General features: G+C 30.9%; 1 protein-coding gene across 6 annotated transcripts in view; it reads right to left on the bottom strand.

Moving 5' to 3' along the window:
- LOC129002335 (longitudinals lacking protein, isoforms F/I/K/T-like) overlaps window positions 1-19,436 on the bottom strand; it is a 205,422-nt gene that overhangs the window by 50,373 nt on the left and 135,613 nt on the right. The window contains exon 4 of one of the 6 annotated variants that reach the window (XM_054430060.1): window positions 16,182-16,423. The exons of the other annotated variants lie outside the window; for them this stretch is intronic. Within the exon in view, the coding sequence (XP_054286035.1) occupies window positions 16,197-16,423 (227 nt within the window). The 3' untranslated portion in view covers window positions 16,182-16,196. Of the gene's footprint in view, window positions 1-16,181; window positions 16,424-19,436 lie in introns of those variants that run through there. 6 annotated transcript variants of the gene reach the window in all.

Here is a 19,436-nt window from a genome sequence, read left to right as displayed (position 1 = left end):
ATTCTGGAATAAAAACAATAAATAAGACCGTTATACAGTTTAATAATTGACTTTAGGTACTTTCAATATTAACCTAGGTGTGCTTCTAAACCTCTCGCATCTCGGACTTCGGGAGATAACTAATGTCCAACTGGCCAAAATACTGAGGGTTTAAGATACGTTGCAGCAACCCAAATATGGGTTAAGTTACAATTCAGCTCAAGTATTGAACTCAATAAAAATATAACCTTATTACAAAAATGAATTGCTACACCCCATTTTTGCCAGTTTAAAGACCCAGTCATCTCCCGAAGACCATGATTTGATTGTTATATTAACATTGTCATGGGTGCACTTTATGTTAAACTTCGCTCAATTTATCTGCATGCTTCAATAACACATGTGAGCGAAAGTTTCCTTTCTGCTTGGCTTTATAAGGGCAAAACTGGCATTGAAACTGCGGCTCCTTCTGGCATTCGTATTTTAGATGAGTGTACAAAGTCGACTGGTACTTGTAAGTTCTGCCACAATTGGCACACTTAAATGATTGGCTGCCAGGCTCCTGTGAAGTAGGTTGCTCTGTAATTGCAAATGTAACAACTATTAGATAAAAATTAAGATGTGATAGATGACCAACTAATGCCAACTCCTTACTAGAGAATACGGACTGCTCAATCGTAAGATTTGATGAAATGGGAAATCTGTTTTTAAATACACTATTGGTATTAGTAGATCATAAGGTTATGGTAATCACCTCAGCTCAAACTGTGGTTGACTTAAAAGCGATTAACTTCCAGCGATTAAATCCCCTTTTACAAATTTTAGCAATGTAAAATACAAAACAACAATTTATAAGAGTGTTTCTTTCATGGAATTATAACATTATTTACCTTAAGATTACTAACCAATTACAAAGTAATAGAGTGATTGTATAGTTATACAGTATAAGACTCAGGAGAATACTTGGTACTGTTTTTAAGATCAACTATAGATCACCATTACAACACATATATTGGTAACTACTGCAAATAGAACAATTTTTGCAGATATATTAAATCTGTATGGATAGGCCTAGCTTTCTCAAATTTCTTACATACAAACAAATTAAATAAACACACCACAACCTATATTTAATCAGATTTTAATGTTTTGAAATGCTGTAACACAACATGCTTATCTAAATTCCCCTTAAGCTTTGTTTTGTGGGGACAAAAGGGGCAGCAAAATTGAGGAGCTTTCCCACATTCAAATTTCAAATGTCTTTTGATTGTTGACTTCTGCTTGTAAGTTCGGCTGCAGTTGACACACTGGTAGATCTTGGATCCATCTGACTGTGACACCGTCGAGAACTCTCCCACTGAAAAACATTACGTTAAGAAAAAGATCTTAAGGACTTATTTGAATAAAAAGTCTTGGACCTTTACCGTTATACTACAATCACAACGTTTTTTAAGTTGCTTTTTTTAGTGGTAACCATAAATTGTATTTTTTGTTTAGCAAACTTAGGTCTTATCTAGGATGTCTGCCTGGACATACTTGCAAACATTGCAAGTAATCAAATACTGGCTAACCTCCATTTAGCCTGTGTTCAAACCATGTTTAGAAAACTAAATAGCATGGACTAATGTATGTCAAAATTTAAAATATGTAGGCTACAATTATTACTATATTCAATGAGTTGTATGTTTTAACAGTCATGTTCTTACCTGTTATGAGAATATAAATTGGCACCACACCAGGAAAACTTTAAATTAAAGTAAAACCTTTTTTCAATAGTTTGAAATGATCTCCATTTCTATCAAACTGTAGAAATTAAAAGGGGTAATTAATTTATTGTACAATTGTTATTATAGTTCTTAATGATAATCAAGAAGTTGAGGTTATGTTAAAGCTTTAGTTGTGGACATACAATCATAAACCAAAAGATTCGGTCTATGCCGTATGTCAGGTATTTTTAACTAGGTATCATTAAAGCTGGGTTTTCCTAGGCGCGCAAGTGGAGAGCAGAGAGAGGAACGCGGAGAGCGGAAAAGAGATTAACATGGTGTTACGCTCCGCTTCTAGGAAAACAGTAACATTAAATTACCTAAGACAAGTGGAGTCCGCTCTCCGTGTAGCTCTCTCTGCTCTCTGCTTCCGCGCCTAGGAAAACCCGGCTTTACCGGTGTAAGGTGTAACACTGGTACGTCATTACTGCTGAGCCTTCTCTAGTGTGTATTAGAGGTGGCTATGGCTGAGCTCAATAACGACAATTAATTCTCTTTAATCTTACAAATTCAACTAAAGTAATGTGATATTGCTGTTAACCTCAAAAACTTTAACTTAATTCAAAATTTCCCCCAAATTGGTAAACGTTTACACATATTACTCTTTTAGCGAATTTCCCATATAGGGAATAAGCTATTACCGTAGGTCTCATGGTAAGACCTTGACCCGGGACCGATTTACTTTTTCGTTTTGAGGTCCCCAGAGGCCAAAAACACCATCCGTTCAAATTCATATATATATATATATATATATATATATATTTATATATATATATATTTATAAATATATATTTATATATGTGTCCGTTAGCGCGATAACTCGAGCAAAACTGATCCGATTTTGATGAAATTTGGTACAAACGTGTAAACCTACATTTATTCGAACGAGTTCGCGAACCAGCATAATCGGACCATGGGATCAGGGGTTTATGGGGGGTTTTATGGGGTAAAAATGGGTTTTTCTCATTTTTGACCCTAAAAACTTTAAATTTCTAAATTTCTCTCTAGACCATTTTGAAGAGCTTAAAAAAACAAATAATTTAGTATATTGAAGTGTTTTTAAATGTTCACTGACTACGGAGAAAATTAAAAAAATTGTAAATTTAAAATTCCCATGTTATTCTTATGGAGAATAAATAAACTGTTCTAGTTTGCTTGTTTATGGATATATTTTAATCAAATTTGGCAATTTGGTTTATTTCATACTAAGCTATCAATATTTCAATTGAAAAAACACACCTCAACATCTTCCCCGTAGCAGCAAACCTAACTACTCACTAAAATTAATGTTATTTAAATAGGAAATAAATCTGAAAATTTATAGGGAATATTTTAGTAGAAATCAAGCCGGGTAAATGGAAATTCGCTTAGTATGCAGGTTTGCTGCGACGGGGGTATTTTAAATATTTGACTGTGGTGAATATAATATGAAAAAACTAACCAAAATGCATAAAATTTTTTATCCAACATATAGACGTTTTAAGATAAATCACAAATTGCATGATTTTAGATGTAATCTTATATATTAAAAAGCTTATGCAAGACTTATGACAGCTAGCCTGGCCATTCTACTGGACTGAATTACAAGCGGGTTGTACCAAAAGGAGGTTTATAATACCTACTAAATAACAACAAAATATAAACAGAAAATCAAAACAAATGGAATTTGAAACTCCAATCACATGTTTTATTTACAGCGTTGGGTAAAATATAGAAGTTTGAGCAATACATATTTTTGGTGGAGTTTTCGACCATGGGGCGAGCTCTATTTATAATATTTACAAAAAAAATTTCGTGCCCCTAGTCACCTTTAAAGTGATGTGTGTCGGGCAGCAGTTATGAAGCACCAGACACCAAACCGGTCAACAATATCTGGCTTAGGACATAGACCAACCCCTTTGGAGAATGACTGCCAGTCCACGATTATAATGGTATTTTAATATCATGAATTCTTCTTCTCTTGAATATACCTGATTAAATTGAATTGGTTTAACCAACAGTGTTTAAATTTAGTAACTATTGCTAGCACTTTTAAAGAAAAGGTAAAATTAAAATTATAGACCTAATAACCACCAGATATAAAATCATGTTTATTCTAAATATTTGAAAGCATTTAACACAACTTTCTATCTCCAGTATAACTAAATTGATACAAAACTTTGAACAAATACAGTATTTATTTAGAATAATTCTACTGGTTGGTTTTAGTTATAGCTTCCGAGCAGAAGTGGTCTTCAAGAAATATACGTTTCCATTTTTTCTTAGATTTAGCCTTATATGGCTAGTGAGAGTGAGGGCATGGCAAGTGAGGGCAGGCAAACTGAGGTACTTTTTCACAATCCTCTTTCCTGGTCTTATAAGTGCGACAGCAATGAATGCAGGCCAAAAAGTTTGAGCCATCAGGCTGTGGTACAATCATAAACCTTGGACCACCTGTATGAGAAACAATACCAATTAATGCGTCATTTCTTAATATCGAGAAAAAGATTTATAAGCCGTGGTTTATCATAGGGAATTTAAATTGCTGATAAACATGGTTCAGGCATATTCAACTAACTTTGTTTTTTAAATTATCAACTATTAGCTTGTTAAAATCAGTTTTGTTCACTTACAGATTTGTTAAAGAGGCGAATATTGTATTAAAATATGGCTTTTGCTCCAATGTTTTTGTTGCATGGTTGGCAAATGTGTTGGTAAATTATCTATACATGCTCATGTTTAAAATGCAAATAATTAATAATAATTAACCTGGCTTGTGACACAAACCCAACTCTTCGGATCATGACTGCCAGTATGATTATAATGATATTTTAAGATCAGGAATTCTTCTTCTCTTGAATATGCCTTGTTAAATTGAATTTGATTAATCTTTACACCAATTTTTAAATTTAGTAACTATTGCTAGCACTTTTTAGGAAAAGGTAAAATGAAAAGTATAACAATCACAAGGGATAAAAACATATTTATTCAAAAATATTTGAAAACTTTTAACACATTTTTTATGTTTAGCATAAATATATTCATTAAATACTTTAAACAAATTCAAAATTTATTTTAGGATGATCCTACTGGTTTATTTTAGTTGTCGCTTCGAAACAGAAATGGTCTCTGAGAAATGTTGTCCAAAAATATGTTTTCTTAGGTTTCCCTTTAATTTAGCCTTATACGGGCAGTGTGGGCAGGCAAATTGGGGTGGTTTTCCGCACTCAAACTTTTGATGGGTCCACAGTGTATGCTTGTGCTTGTAAGTGCGAGCACAATGTACGCAGGCAAACAAATGAGTTCCATCAGGCTGCGGTGCCATCACAAATTTCGGACCATCTGCAATGAGAAACAATTACAATATTTAAATGTATTTCTTTAGATAGATCAAACAAAAGCCATAGTCATGACATAGAGACTTTTAATAGCTCATAAACTTTGTTCAGGCATATCCAACTCACAGATTTTTTAATTTTCAACTATTAGCTTTTTTTAAAATCCTTTTTATTCTCTTGCCAGATTTTTTGAGGAAGAGAACATTGTATTGTAATATGGGTTTTGATCCGATGTTTTTTTTTTCATGTGTTGTAGCTTTGCTATACTCCGTTTTCAAAATTTCGGCGGTTTGAGAAAAAGCGAACCCATCCACTCCACCTCACCCTAACTTTGAAATAACAGCAGACAGCTGATCAGCTTGACATATACTTTAAGCTTAAAAGGTTGTGGTGAACCCAGGAAACCTTGAATCACTTAAATCTTTCAAACGGAAGAACATGTTAATTGTTCATGTTTCAAAGGCAAGTAAAGAATCATTAAACAGTATTCATTTGCAATTTGTATTTACATGCGATAATCAGTGAGTTAGTTTTATTTAAAAAATCTCCATTGAAAAGATGGTTTTGGATAATCTCTTAGAATTGTAGGATGGATGTATACTTTAATATTAGTTTCATATCACCAGGCACAATTATTAGATTTAATTTTTTAATACAGTTAAGTGTACTGCGAGAAGCCAAAGCTCATTTAGTATATCTTCAAATATAAAAAAATTGCAATATTGTAATTAACATAAAACTTCATTTAATTCTGAATTTAAAAAATAGACTTATTTCATAATAACATACTTAAATAGCTTGGCATTTATGGGTTTTAATTAGTTGTTCTACTGTCCCACCACTCAAAAACTATTCTGTTAACTGTTTTATGGCTGAATAACGTAGAACAAATTATTTTCGGTTAACTGATGTTTATTTTATATAGTACTCAGATTACTTGGCCAAAGAAATGCACATATGAAATGTTCCAATACTTCTCAAGGTATTTAAACACTTATTTTAAACATCACGATTGATTATCATTTAAATATTTAATTTAACAACACAACATGCAACCCATATTAAAAATAACAAAAACAAAAGCTAATAATAAAAACAATATATTTGTGAGACAATTTGTGAGGTGAATCTAATCCTAACATGTCATCATTCCCAGTCTGGTCGAATCAGAAAAGTTTTGAAGCCAAGGCACTGTGTCGTAAAACTAAATGTTTGTTTAAATTCCCCCTAAGCTTTGCCTTATAAGGGCAATACTGGCAAGCAAATTGAGGCTGTTTTCCACACTCATAACGCAAATGGGTGAAGAGGGTTTTCTTCAGTTTGTATTTCCTTCCACAATTCTTGCAAACGAATGCCGAAGTTCCATCTTGCTCAAAGGTCTGGATACATTTATCGTCATATCCTGAAATTTGTACGTATTAATTTTTATTACCAAAATGTGACTTTGGACTTCAGGCTTTATCCACTCTTAAAATTACTTTTGATAAGTTTCAAAATTGTGAAATGTTGTATTTTTTTATTTACACCATATAAAAAGTGCTTTAATTTCACATAAGTGAAATAATTAGCAGCCATTTAATTTGTTTATAGTATAAATATCATTATTTAACAATGCTGTGAATGTTGACTGCATTAACTATACTTCCTCATACCTTACATGTTATACGAGTATTTATATGTTCTAATATTGTTCAGACCAAATATTTATATGTTCTAACATTGTTTATAAAAGAGTGAATAAGTGTCTACTAAAATATATGAAGTTCTTTGGTCGTAGTTGTTAAATTATTTTCATTTTGACAATCTTAATGATACAATTTTATTTTAACTGATATTTATAGGCAAGGGGGTGCAAAAATATACGTTTTAATTAACAATTTTATTTTCAAACATAGTAGAAAAATTATATAAACAAAATTAAACAATCCCAAATTAATGATCAATCATTCAGACTTACGGTAGTTAATTATAAATTTGATTGATTAACCTATCATCATATTATAAAATCAATTAGTAAAGCAGACACAAAAATCTAAAAGAACTAAAATATGGATTAAAATAAATGTAAATAGCTTTTTTATTTTAACCTTTAACTATAACTAATCAAAAAACAATACATTTTTAAAATCTTAACATTGTAACTACTTTTAGAATGAAAAAGAACCTGTTTGACCCACTCAAATATTATTCTACTCTCATAAACACAGATTACTAAATTGTTTACCAAATTATTAATATGTCAAACGAAGATTGTAAAACAAAGCATCTTCAAATCAACTAATAAAGTATGTAAATAAAATAAAAAATGTATTTCTTCTAAAGCAAACACTATCAAAAACTCAAAAATATGTCTTCTTTAGCCAAAAACTAAAAAAAAACAACACATGATATTGTGTCACCTTTTATATCAAAAGTCAATGCAAAAACTAAACTACAAGGCCACAAACTTTTAAAGCATAGTTTAACTAATACTGTATGTTCTGGACAAAGAATTCTAAACCCATTCAGTATTTGTTAACATCACTACTGTAATATTTTGTTTTGTTATTGTTTTCATCTGAAAATTGGTTAGAGTGCAAGGTGGATTTTATAAGGGCTTAGAGAAGGATATGTGGCTGGATAAAGAACACCACTATAGGATCAGACACAGATGACGGGCCATTTTTTATGTACAGTGGAACCTTGATAAGAAGTTTCTCATGAGGATTATCAAATAAGACTCATAATCAAGGTTGACTTATAGAGGTGTACAGTATGTGATTAAATGTGATAAAAAAGCAAACGTCGTTTGGAAAATAGCACTTATTATCAAGGATCACTATTTATCGAGGTTCCTCTGTGCATTAATAAATAATTCCCATTGGCTCCAATTTTAGTTTACTGCAGAGGTGTTACATGTCGCATCAACAGGTGGCGACGGAAGTTTCCTTTGACCTTGGTCTTATACGGACAGTGTGGACACAAGAAGGATGGTGGCTTTCCACACTCAAACCTCTGATGTGTGTGGAGTGTGTGTTTGTGCTTGTAGGTTCGCTGACAGTCCGCGCAGCAAAACAGTTTAGAACCATCCGCAGCTTGAGTCAGAGTGAACCTGGGACCATCCAATCCTAGACATTGCCAATGTTGCATTAGAACATAAGGGTTTCTGTGAAACAAGTTTTTTCATCATAATCAGAAGTGTAAATGATTTTTAAAAGGTATCGTATTCAGTTCTGCGATTGTTGTTGCTTATTAACCGAATTTTAACGCGTGAAGTGTGTAGAATTGAGTGAGATTTGTGTGGCAGTGTTACTACCTTTTTTATAAGCCCAATGATCAACTACAGCTGGGTCAAGGTTACCACCAAAAAGCTATCCATTTTCTTTAAAATTGAATCAACCACCAGACGAGCACTACAACCACTCAGGTTGGTTATAGTGAGTGGACACTATGGTTGAGTGGTTATAATGCTCGTCTATTAATCTTCAGTGGGTAGCTGTATGATACGGAATGGTATCAATATGTATCTCTAGAAATTATTATCAAAATGTCCATTAAAAGAAAAGTTAAATTGGCTGATAACAGATACATGAATACTTTTCATCCTCCTACAACAGCACCTATCTTTGATAGCAAGTTATTTTATATATTTTCAAATAAGGTTTAGTTCAAATACGAATAAGGTGGGCACAGTAACATTTATAACAACTACATTACTCCTATGCTCCACAATGTAACTATTGAAAAGGTTTTGAATTCGAATCTGTTTTCAACACATAGCCTCTTAAACACCTTGCTCTTAAATCACTATCTTGTCCTAAATGGGTAACTTTCAGGACTATTAGGTTGATTAATTTTATTACAAAATAACTTTTATTACTTAAACAAATCCGGTGCAACACTATGTATTATACACATATGCCTCTTGAAGTCGCCCTTGCGTTTAGTCTGGTAGGGGCAAATGTTACATTGATATTGCGGTAACTTCCCACACACATATCTCTTGTGCTCCATCAATGATCTCTTGTTTTTGTACATTTTGTCACACCCTGTACACTTTAAACACTGGCCGTCTGTCGGGTAGGACGATTCCAGACACTGTTCAAATGAGTCTGGAACTAAATAACAGAATAATTAATCTCGATTTTCAATGTCATAGTATGATATACAGTATCTGCAAACTTAATAATAAATTAACGTTAAAATTTTTGCAAATGAATTAAGTAAATGAATTACCTAATCCCTGGTCTTGTTACAAATGTCCATCATTCTTTTGTTAGATAGTAAGCCATATCATTATCTATATACTTGGAATCTAGGTCCAGGATCAATATCTCTTAGGATCGAGCAGCAAAACCACTCCGCTACCCAGGTTATTTGTTAATAACGACAAAGTATTATTTTGGTACATCAAACATTTTTTCACTGGTATGTTAAATCCAAGTAAAATCCAACAAACCACGACTACATGCTAAACCAATAATATCCGTAAAAAGTCTGAGTCTCACAAAATTAATGCTCACCATGGTGTTGAATTGTATTTAAGACTAGAGAAATTACTAATTATAATTGTGTTATCTCAATTGCAGACTAGGTTTACTATTTACTGTATTTGACTAATTAAGTAATCGTCCACAAAAAAGAAACTGACAGAATGCCTAATATAACCAATTCAAGTTGACAGCAAGTTGGCAGCTAAACAGTAGATATTAAACTTAAAGGAATAGAATAATAACACATACATACAATATGACACTTTATTTGAAAATACGAGAAACTTGGTCATCAAAGCAGTTGTTTCGACACTGTTCTTGATGCCTTACGACAATGTGCCTCTTCAGATTGCCTTTGACTTTGCACTTGTAAGGACATAGTGGACAGCAAAACGAAGGCTCCTTTCCACATTCGTACTTGCGGTGATTCCAGAGATTGCGACTATACTTGAATTGATGTCTGCAATCGGGACATGTGTGCATTGGTTGATCTAGTTTTAAAAAAACTCAAAAATTAGTAATCTACAATTGACAATATGTTATAAGTGTCGTTTGGTGTGCTGAATCGGGATTGGTTCTGAATATTCGACTTTCACTCTACAAAGAATGTCTCTAAAAATATATTGTGTTTTTTTTATGAAAAATTTATGAAAGAGGAAATAAGGATGTTTATAGGAAGGCTTGTATGGGAAAGAGTTCACTGTGGCACAAGAAACACAAAACTTCACATTACACAAACCAATACATTAAACAATTTTAATCAAGGAAAGTTTTAAGACAACAACAACTTTCTGGCAACTATTGGACCTGAAGACATCTTTCTTCCAAACTTAAAACTTGATGAACTATTTTTTTAAGTAAATCTTATTTTTTTAGCCATGGTGGACTTTTTACCAATCAGAAAAATCTGTTACTTACAAAAAATTCTTTCCATGGTTCTTGTGCTCTGTGTTGGCGTTAACTATGTTTCTGAATACTCTGTTTGGATTTGATATATGAGATAACATTTTAAGCATCTGTTGTTGGATGTATAAAAACTCCTCTGAAAATTTTAAAGGTCCTTTTAAGGGTTATGCTCACAAAATATTCCATTTGATTTTCATTACTATAAATCAAAACACTAGGGGAGGGGGTTTATAGTCTAAGGCAAAATTATTATGTTTGAGTGTTAAATTGTATGTTACTGAGATGTTACTATGTTACTCACTAATATTAGTTGGTTTTTCAGTAAAAATCATTTCATGAAAGCCCAATCTTCTTAAGCAGCTAGACCCAGGATTAAAAACTTGAAATAGCTTCGGATTATTCTCAGCATTAAATTGACGACCTGTTTTATACACTAGCTTTAAATCAATTATTTTAAAAAAATTAATAAATACATAATATATTAAATCAATCTTTACCTATTCTTTCAACAAATACAGTACAAACTAAATTGTATTCTTTAAAAAATGATTTTTATGCAATTTAAAATGTATGTGACTATGAATTGTTTATTGTTCGACACAAAATGTGACGAAAGAAAATATTTAAAAACAGAGGGAACAATGTGGAAAAAAACGCTGAAATACTAAAACATTAAATTTATTTCAAAACATCAGTTTTCAAAGACAATATATGATACTAAAACAGTTTCATATCCTGCAAGTTCTTGGGGTGGCGAATGATCATGTGCCTTTTTAAATTACCCTTCAGCTTGGCTTTGTAAGGGCAAAATGTGCAAAGGAAAGAAGCTTCTTTACCGCATTCATATTTTTGATGATTTAGAAGGTTTCTACGATATTTGAACTTGTTGCCACAACCACATATATGTGTTAGCTGATCGCCATTCATTGGTGCAAATACTGTAACATTCATGTTTTCATTAAAAATTAATATTTAAGGTATACAGTTTTGCAGAGAAGCTACAATGAATTATTGGATGAAATTTTTATTATATATAAGTATTGATTTAAATGTTTTATTTCATATAAATATTGAATGTAAATTTTAAGTTTATTATGTAACGCCAGTCACTCTTACAGTCTGCGACGTTTGGATTAAGTAGTTAGGTTTTCAGCACAGCGTGAAAGAGAATTCTTGAAAGACCTTGTAGCTGAAAATCAGAAAACTATTTCCGACTTTTTTTTACAACAAACTAATATTTCATTTGATAACACATCACAGGTTTTCTGCTGAATTGTACCCATACTTCAGTGAAAAAATGTAATCTGCTTGAGAACAGTGTTTGAGCACTCTCATATTAGTTCAGACTTTAATTTATTCTTTACATGGAATAATACTTGGTTTGTTAAAAAATAATAGATATATTCATATTTTATGTGTAAATCAAATAACTTTTAATTAATTTATTTATTTTATGTGTAAATCATGTAAATTATTTACAGATGTCATTCTTCAGTGTAAACTTACTTCAGTCATTCTTCAGTTAAGTCTTTTAACTGAAGAATGACTAATTTGCCTAAACACGCCAGGAATTTTATAATACAAGGGTAAATATAAAACCAACAAGAGGTATAGAATAAATAAAAACCTTCAAGTTAAAAATTTATTAAAATCTGATTTAATGAAGTAAATACAATAAATGGCTAAATATAAATATATATTTTTAAAAGCATTTTATAAAACTAAGGTTGAAACATTTACGTATACATATGTATGTCGTATTAAGGCACTTTCATAACACAGTGTATGCAATTGCACTAAGCCGGATTGCCTTTATCCGCACATTCTCAACACATTGTTACATTTTCTATTACTAGTTTATATTACACAAAAATCTGTATATTTGAGCATAGGCAGTGTGTTTCAAATGTCAAGTTTACTATTTAATTAAGCAGCTTTTAAAATATTAATATTACAATTCTATTCCAGCTGATATCGAAATATTTTCTTCATTTGACGCTAAAATTTAGCTCAACTGTTCAGTTTAGATTAGAAGTAGACATCCCTCATTTACTGTAACCAGTATATTTTTTACATGGAAGGTGCCACTGTAAGGTATAATTTATCTTTTAAATTATGATTGTTTACCTATATGTACAAAATATGCTATAGGTATTTTATTTGTTGTGATTTCAGTTGGAAAGATGAATAATCGTGATAATTTACAGCACTAAGTGCAGGTAGCACTCCAAAAAAGTTTTTGATGGACAAAATGTATATTTCACAAAATTTGAAAAATAAATCTCTTCCTCCACACTCCACAGTATCTGTTCTGAATTATAAAGACAAGTGATTTTAGCATGTATAACTGTAACTAAATACAGAGATAAGATCACATGTTTTCTAAATATTTGTAATCACCTGCACATAAAATATGATTTGACAATCATACTAAAACTGCATCCAACCTTAACAATTTAAATATCAGTAAATATTTAGACATACAATTATCTGCATTAAACATTTTTAAAAGCAAAATTAAAGCTTGGATAGTTAAAGCATGTTTCAACTAATACGATTAACATACAGTATTAAAAGCTAACAAGAAACGCATTGAGTATTAACTTGTAATAATATCTCTCATTAAAATACTAGGTTTGCAATAAGTTAAAATAATTATGTATAACATTAAACCCCCAAAACTTAACTAGGCCTAACTCTAAAAGTATAAAAACAACTTATACTTAGCAGTAAAATACACAGAACATGTAATGTGTTATCAGTTGTTCTTACTTGACTTACTTTTTATTGTTGTTTTTAACGTGTATGTGATATAGTAGATATAGTACATTGTTTTTAACGTGTATGTGTATTTTATATGTTGTTATTCTTACTTCTGCTTGTTTACCACTGAATAATAACAGTTCACTTAACAGACAAAGTGCAAGGGACCCTATTGCTCTACTCTCAGCTTCAAGAAATGTTGATACTAAATTCCAATGGTCACCAATCTCCCAATTAAATATTATAGAGTCCATTAATAGACTAAGTAGTTCTAAGGCTGAAGACTATTATGGCTTCTCCAATTATGTAATCAAAAAGATAGGCCCTCATTTGATATATCCACTTACCATTCTATATAATATGATGATTGAACAAGAAATTTTTCCAGAATGTCTTAAAATATCAGTTACAATACCAATCTTCAAAAAAGGGGAAAAAACTGATCCAAATAATTACAGACCGATATCTCTAATCCCAATTCTTTCTAAAATATTAGAACACTGTCTACACCAACAAATTTATTCATATTTTGAAAAAAATAACTTGTTCTGTGATAGTCAGTTTGGTTTTAGATCAAATTTATCCACAATCAAGGCCTTGGAAAATATAATCACAGATATTTTTAACGGTTGTGATGGTAAAATTAATATGTCTGCAACATTAATTGATTTGGCTAAAGCTTTTGACTCAGTCTCTCATGAAATTCTTATTAAAAAATTGGCTTTTTACGGAGTAGTTGAAAAATCATTAAATCTGTTAAGCTCATATTTAGTGAACCGTTTCCAGCTGGTGCAGGTAAATAATTCAAGATCTAATATGTTAAAAATCAAAATTGGCATACCTCAAGGATCAGTCCTTGGGCCTCTACTTTTTATTGTTTTTATTAATGATTTGCCTTGTTTTGTTCCCTGTAAAACCACTCTTTATGCTGATGATACTACGTTCCTCACAAGTGGTCAAAATATGAACAAAGCACTTGAAGAACGGGATGGGGTGTTAAAGTTGGCTGAAGAGTGGTTTCGGGGAAATGAATTAAGGATTAACAACTCAAAAACAGAAGAAATTCATTTTAACCTTAGAATAAATTCTAATGACAATAAATCAGTAAAATTGCTAGGAATCCATATTGATCAGAAGCTGAATTGGATTGAGCATACAAACTTTTTATGTAGTAAATTGGCTAGAACTGTATTTTTATTTAACAAATTAAAGAACAATGTAAGTGAACAAATTATTCTAAATTGTTACTACGCATTTTTCCATTCTCACCTACAATATGGTGTTCTCTTATGGGGTAACTCTGTAGGAGCCAACCCGTTTTCAAATGGCAAAGGAAAGCAGTCAGGTGCATTAGAAGAACAATGCCCAGGGAAGATTGCAAAGCAGATTTTAAGGCCCTAAATATCCTAACCCTTCCATCTTTATACATTTTAAATTGCTTATTATACGTAAAAGAGAATATAGACCAGTATAGCATCCGATCTGACATACATAAACATTACACAAGAAATAGCCATCATCTCAACTTACCAATTACAAGACTTACACTTACACACAATAGCTACAAATATCTTAGTATACAATTTTTTAATAAATTGCCCCCTTCTGCAGTAACAATTCCAATAAAAAAATTCAAAACAGTCCTTGATTCATGGTTAAAATTAAAATGTTTTTACTCTGTAGATAAGTTCTTGTCCTTGGAGGTTTTAGATATAAGTTTTTAAATAATTTATTTAAGATCAAGCTTCCTGTTATTTATTATGACTATGTTTAATGCTTTAATGATAAGATGCCATTTGACAATGTCAATTGCTTTTGTAGAGCTGAAAGACAATAAAAAGATTTGATTTGATTTGATTTGATTTACAATAAAAATTTATAAAACACTACTTACGTAAAAGTTGTTATCCTTTTCATAAGAAACTAAAGTAGAAATATTAAAAAATGTATAAATAATACAATTCCTGAGAGTTGTTAACAGCTGTTATGATATTTCCATTATAATGATCACATAATATTAATACTATAATAGCCTTATCTCATAGAGGAGGCCTACGATGTTTCCAAAATAGTTTCCAAAATAGGATACTTCATTCTTAATATTAAGCCTTCTTCTAACACAATCATTTCAGTGCTGTAAAATGTAAATTATTAAGGCAGTGACTTAGTAAAGAATGAGTTTAAAAAAACTTTGGTGGAAACCACATTTAATAATACTCGAGCCAAGATTTTGTTAAGGGTCAAAAATGCTGTATCATTTAAAAAATCAATCTAGTCTTGTTTGTACACAATCCAGTAAAAAAAATGCCAATCATATTTTTATGTTATGTTACTACGGCAGTGGAGAACAACAATTTTTATATTTTCATAGGCAATATTTTTTTACACCTAATTATGTGAATACTTTCAGCTGTACAGTACTCAAAGCAGCCCATAAACATTTAGATACCTGACTTATAAATAATTTATCTATTAAAATAAGTAGAGCATGTACTATGGTTTTCCTGAGTTATGTAATCAAAGCAAATCATAGTTTTTTGTTTTTTTTTTTCAAGTTGTTCAGCTAATGTTGTCTAATACATCAAAAGTAGGATTTTTTATGACTACCCTATTAAAAACCTAAATTTAAAAAATAATTAACTACAAAGGTATAATAAGGTATAATAATGATGATAACAAAATTCTTAAAATGTCAAATATGTTCTGTAGATCCAAACTGACAAGACCATACAACAATCTGAGAAATCAATCTAATAGTACTGAATAAACTAACTCAAAAATCAAACCAGTTCTAAATAAACAACCACTAGCAACGGTGATGAACACGAGTAATCAAAACCATTTTCTTAAAGAATTTATTTGATAAATATTTGAACAACCATTAAATATTTATCAACATAGCAAATTAATTCATTATTACTAATTTAGGCAAATATTAATATTGTCACATTAAAGTCCTGAGTTGAGTCCTTACGTCGAATACTTCTATGTATTTATTTAGTCATCCCCAAAGCAGCAACAATTGGTTTATGTTTGGCGAACACGTGGATCTTCAAGTTACTCTTCTGTTTAGCCTTATAAGGGCAGTAAGGGCACTGAAATTGTCCCTCGATGCCGCACTCGTACTTGGTGTGCTTATACAGGCCGCTGCGATACTTGTAGCATTTTCCGCAGCGCTCGCAAGAGTACAGCGTAGTTCCCTCGAACTCAAACGTAGAGCCTAAACATACAAATTTTTTTGGGAATTTTAAAATTGTGATGTGTTATATTAATGCAGTTGTTGACTAAACAAACCAATAAGTCTTATTGCGTGCTCAATTTATTGTTCAGCTGTTCATTTGTTGGTAGAAACTAGAATTGAAAAGAGTGTTTTAAGTATTACTTAATACTGAATATTACTAGAAAGCACTGAAATTTCAAGAACTGACTTTAACACGTTCGCTACCACAATTATATGGAATTTACGTTCGCATAGACCAGCGACGCAATTGTGCGTCGACTCGTTTCTCACAATAGACCACCTACGCATATTTGCGTCAGCTGGTCACATTGAAATGGACTAACGACGCACATTTGCGTCGGTATTCTAATGTTATTAAACAGCGTATTTCTTAGCAACGGTCTATATTAGAGCCCGGATTGTATCATATCGGTCTAGAGGGATATCTGCCGCAAATGTGCGTCACTTGGTCCGTGGATATGACGATTGGTTACGTCACACAACAGTTGGCAACATTGTTGTTTACATTGTGTATTCCGCGACATCACAGAACAGATGTAAACGTTATAACCTTTGCAGTTTTGGCTAGTGTTTAGTGGAGTTTCTTTAGTTGTTTATGTAAAAGCTTGAAACAACCAAATTTACAACGACGCTTACGTGCGTCGCCTGGTCTATTGAAACGAAAATGTAATCTTTTTAACTGGATTTCGTTAAATAGACTGACCGACGCATATATGCGGCGTTTTAAAATTCGCTCATAACGAAAAATAAAAACAATATTTATTGCTTACTAATTCACTTAAGGTTATTATTAAGTCAATTAGTCCATTTAAACGATATTTCTCTTTTGGTCTGTCGGCAATGTTATTCCTATATCACTTGGTCTGTAAGCAACGTCATGATCATTCCTTTTAGTCTGTAAGAGTGACCGGACCGACGCAAATGTGCGTCGCTCGGTAGCGAACGTGTTAAACAAATTAATATGACTGACAATTAATTGTTGACTAAAATCGTTAAAACAAATCATACCAGAAAGGAAGCTTACGATTAAATTTCTTATTCAAAACTATTCAAAATTAAATCATTTGGAAATCTCATAAGGTTAAAATAGTTAACGCTTACCAAGTAGCAAACCTTTTGTGATAAATGCATAATTTCTTATTGCCTGGATCAAATGTGCCATGAATGGATCAAATTTATTCCAAAAATTATTTCAACTGCTCAAATTAAATGTAAACTTTTGAACTTTTGGTTAGAGTAAAATGTGATTGAAAATTAAAAATTACTGAGGTGAAGTTATAATAATAATATGTTATAAAAACAATGTTTTGCTGTTTTAGTAAAAGTATTTATTAAGAAACTCTTTGTATATTTAGTTACATTCATATTCCTGTGCAATACATGTACATGATTTTTAATTTATGAGATGTAAAATGTTCTCTACATGAACAAATAATGAAGATGTTTTCACTATGAATAGCTGATTGCAAAGTACAAAATTTATAAGTCCTTAAACAATATATGAAGCAAAGCAAAACATGTTTTCAACTGTAAATTCAGGGCATATCATTAAAAGATGTCAACAAAAAAATATTTAATTTTACTTATAAACTAAAGATCAATATTATAAAGTTTCAAAAAAATGTGTTGAACAAGTATTTATTAAGGTATAAGAAAAAAATTGTAATGGTAATTAATTAAATAGGTTTTTATTCTTTGAGGCCATCTAAATCTTATAGAAAATAATTAAACAAATTGAATATGTATGACTTAATTTATTTATTTTTGTGAGTGGAAAGTTGAAAGTATTACAGTGAAGCAAGCGAGATATTGGCACATGCTTTGAAAAATAGTTTGTATAAGATCTAATCATCACACCTTGCCATTCGGTTAGTTTTTACGGACTACAAGTTAGCAAATGTTTCAATATAGCATAATTAACTAGTTATATGGCATAATTAATGATCTTACCTTGGCCAATTTGACAACTGAAATTTCATCGCTAAAACTGTTTGGAACAATTTATGTACATACAATTTATATCAATGTATAAAAAACACTATTTAGCCTACTGTATTCATAATAACATTAATAATGTATCATTAATTTAACCTAAAATGAATATGAAGTATTAATATGAACATTATTTATCCTGTGTGGAATTTCAAAAACTTGCAAAAGTAAGTAAATTTAACTATGAAGATATCAATAAAGCTACGGCATAAACAAGATAGGAATAGAGGTAAAAATAGGGAATTTGCATTTTTAAATTGTAGATTATAGTTTAACTTTGTATTTAATAATTTAGAACATGCCAAGAAACTAAAATTATTATTTTTGTCATAAAGTAGATATAGAAAAAATTAAGATCATAAGGGTATATTAAAAATGATAATTTTTAAGGAGCAAATTTAGGTCTATTGATTGGAATTATGTTGATATAAGAAACATTCAAAGAGTATCAATTCGACAATTATTTTTTATCTATTTTTTCAATATTTGTAATTATTTTATTTTAACAGTTTTGAAATTGTACACATTTGCAAACTCACCGATTCCTAAACAAATTGTATTAACAATTTTTGAAGATCAGTTTTTGTATCATTTATAAGTTTGAAATAGTCAATAAAGCTAATAGAGAGTAAATGATGCTAGGCCTAATTGGAAAGATTATTTTAAAATATTGTTACTGGTTTCCCCATTTGTTATTGTTGCTATGTTTCTATAAATAACCCCTTGCAAGGTATTTTTAAATTAATTAATCTAATTGGTTGAATTGCTGCCTTTTAAAAATTGACTTTTGTATACTAGAAAATACATTTAATCTATAAAGATCAGAAAAAATAAGCCACTCAAAGAGTATTCCAAAGACTAAAGTTATTTTCTCTCTCTCAGTTTTTGTTACTGCAATAGTTTATGTTACTTAAATAATCCTTTATTTAAAATAAGTTGTCCTTTTAACTAGATTTGAACAAAAGTTTAGCATATTCAACATATATCAGTATTTTTCATC

The sequence above is a fragment of the Macrosteles quadrilineatus genome, unplaced genomic scaffold (assembly GCF_028750875.1).
Source record: "Macrosteles quadrilineatus isolate MER2022 unplaced genomic scaffold, UCM_ALF_1.0 Scaffold_9__3_contigs__length_116548681, whole genome shotgun sequence".
NCBI classification, from domain to species: domain Eukaryota; kingdom Metazoa; phylum Arthropoda; class Insecta; order Hemiptera; family Cicadellidae; genus Macrosteles; species Macrosteles quadrilineatus.
Note: the sequence above shows the minus strand (reverse complement) of the source record. Positions and strands in the feature narration are given on the sequence as shown.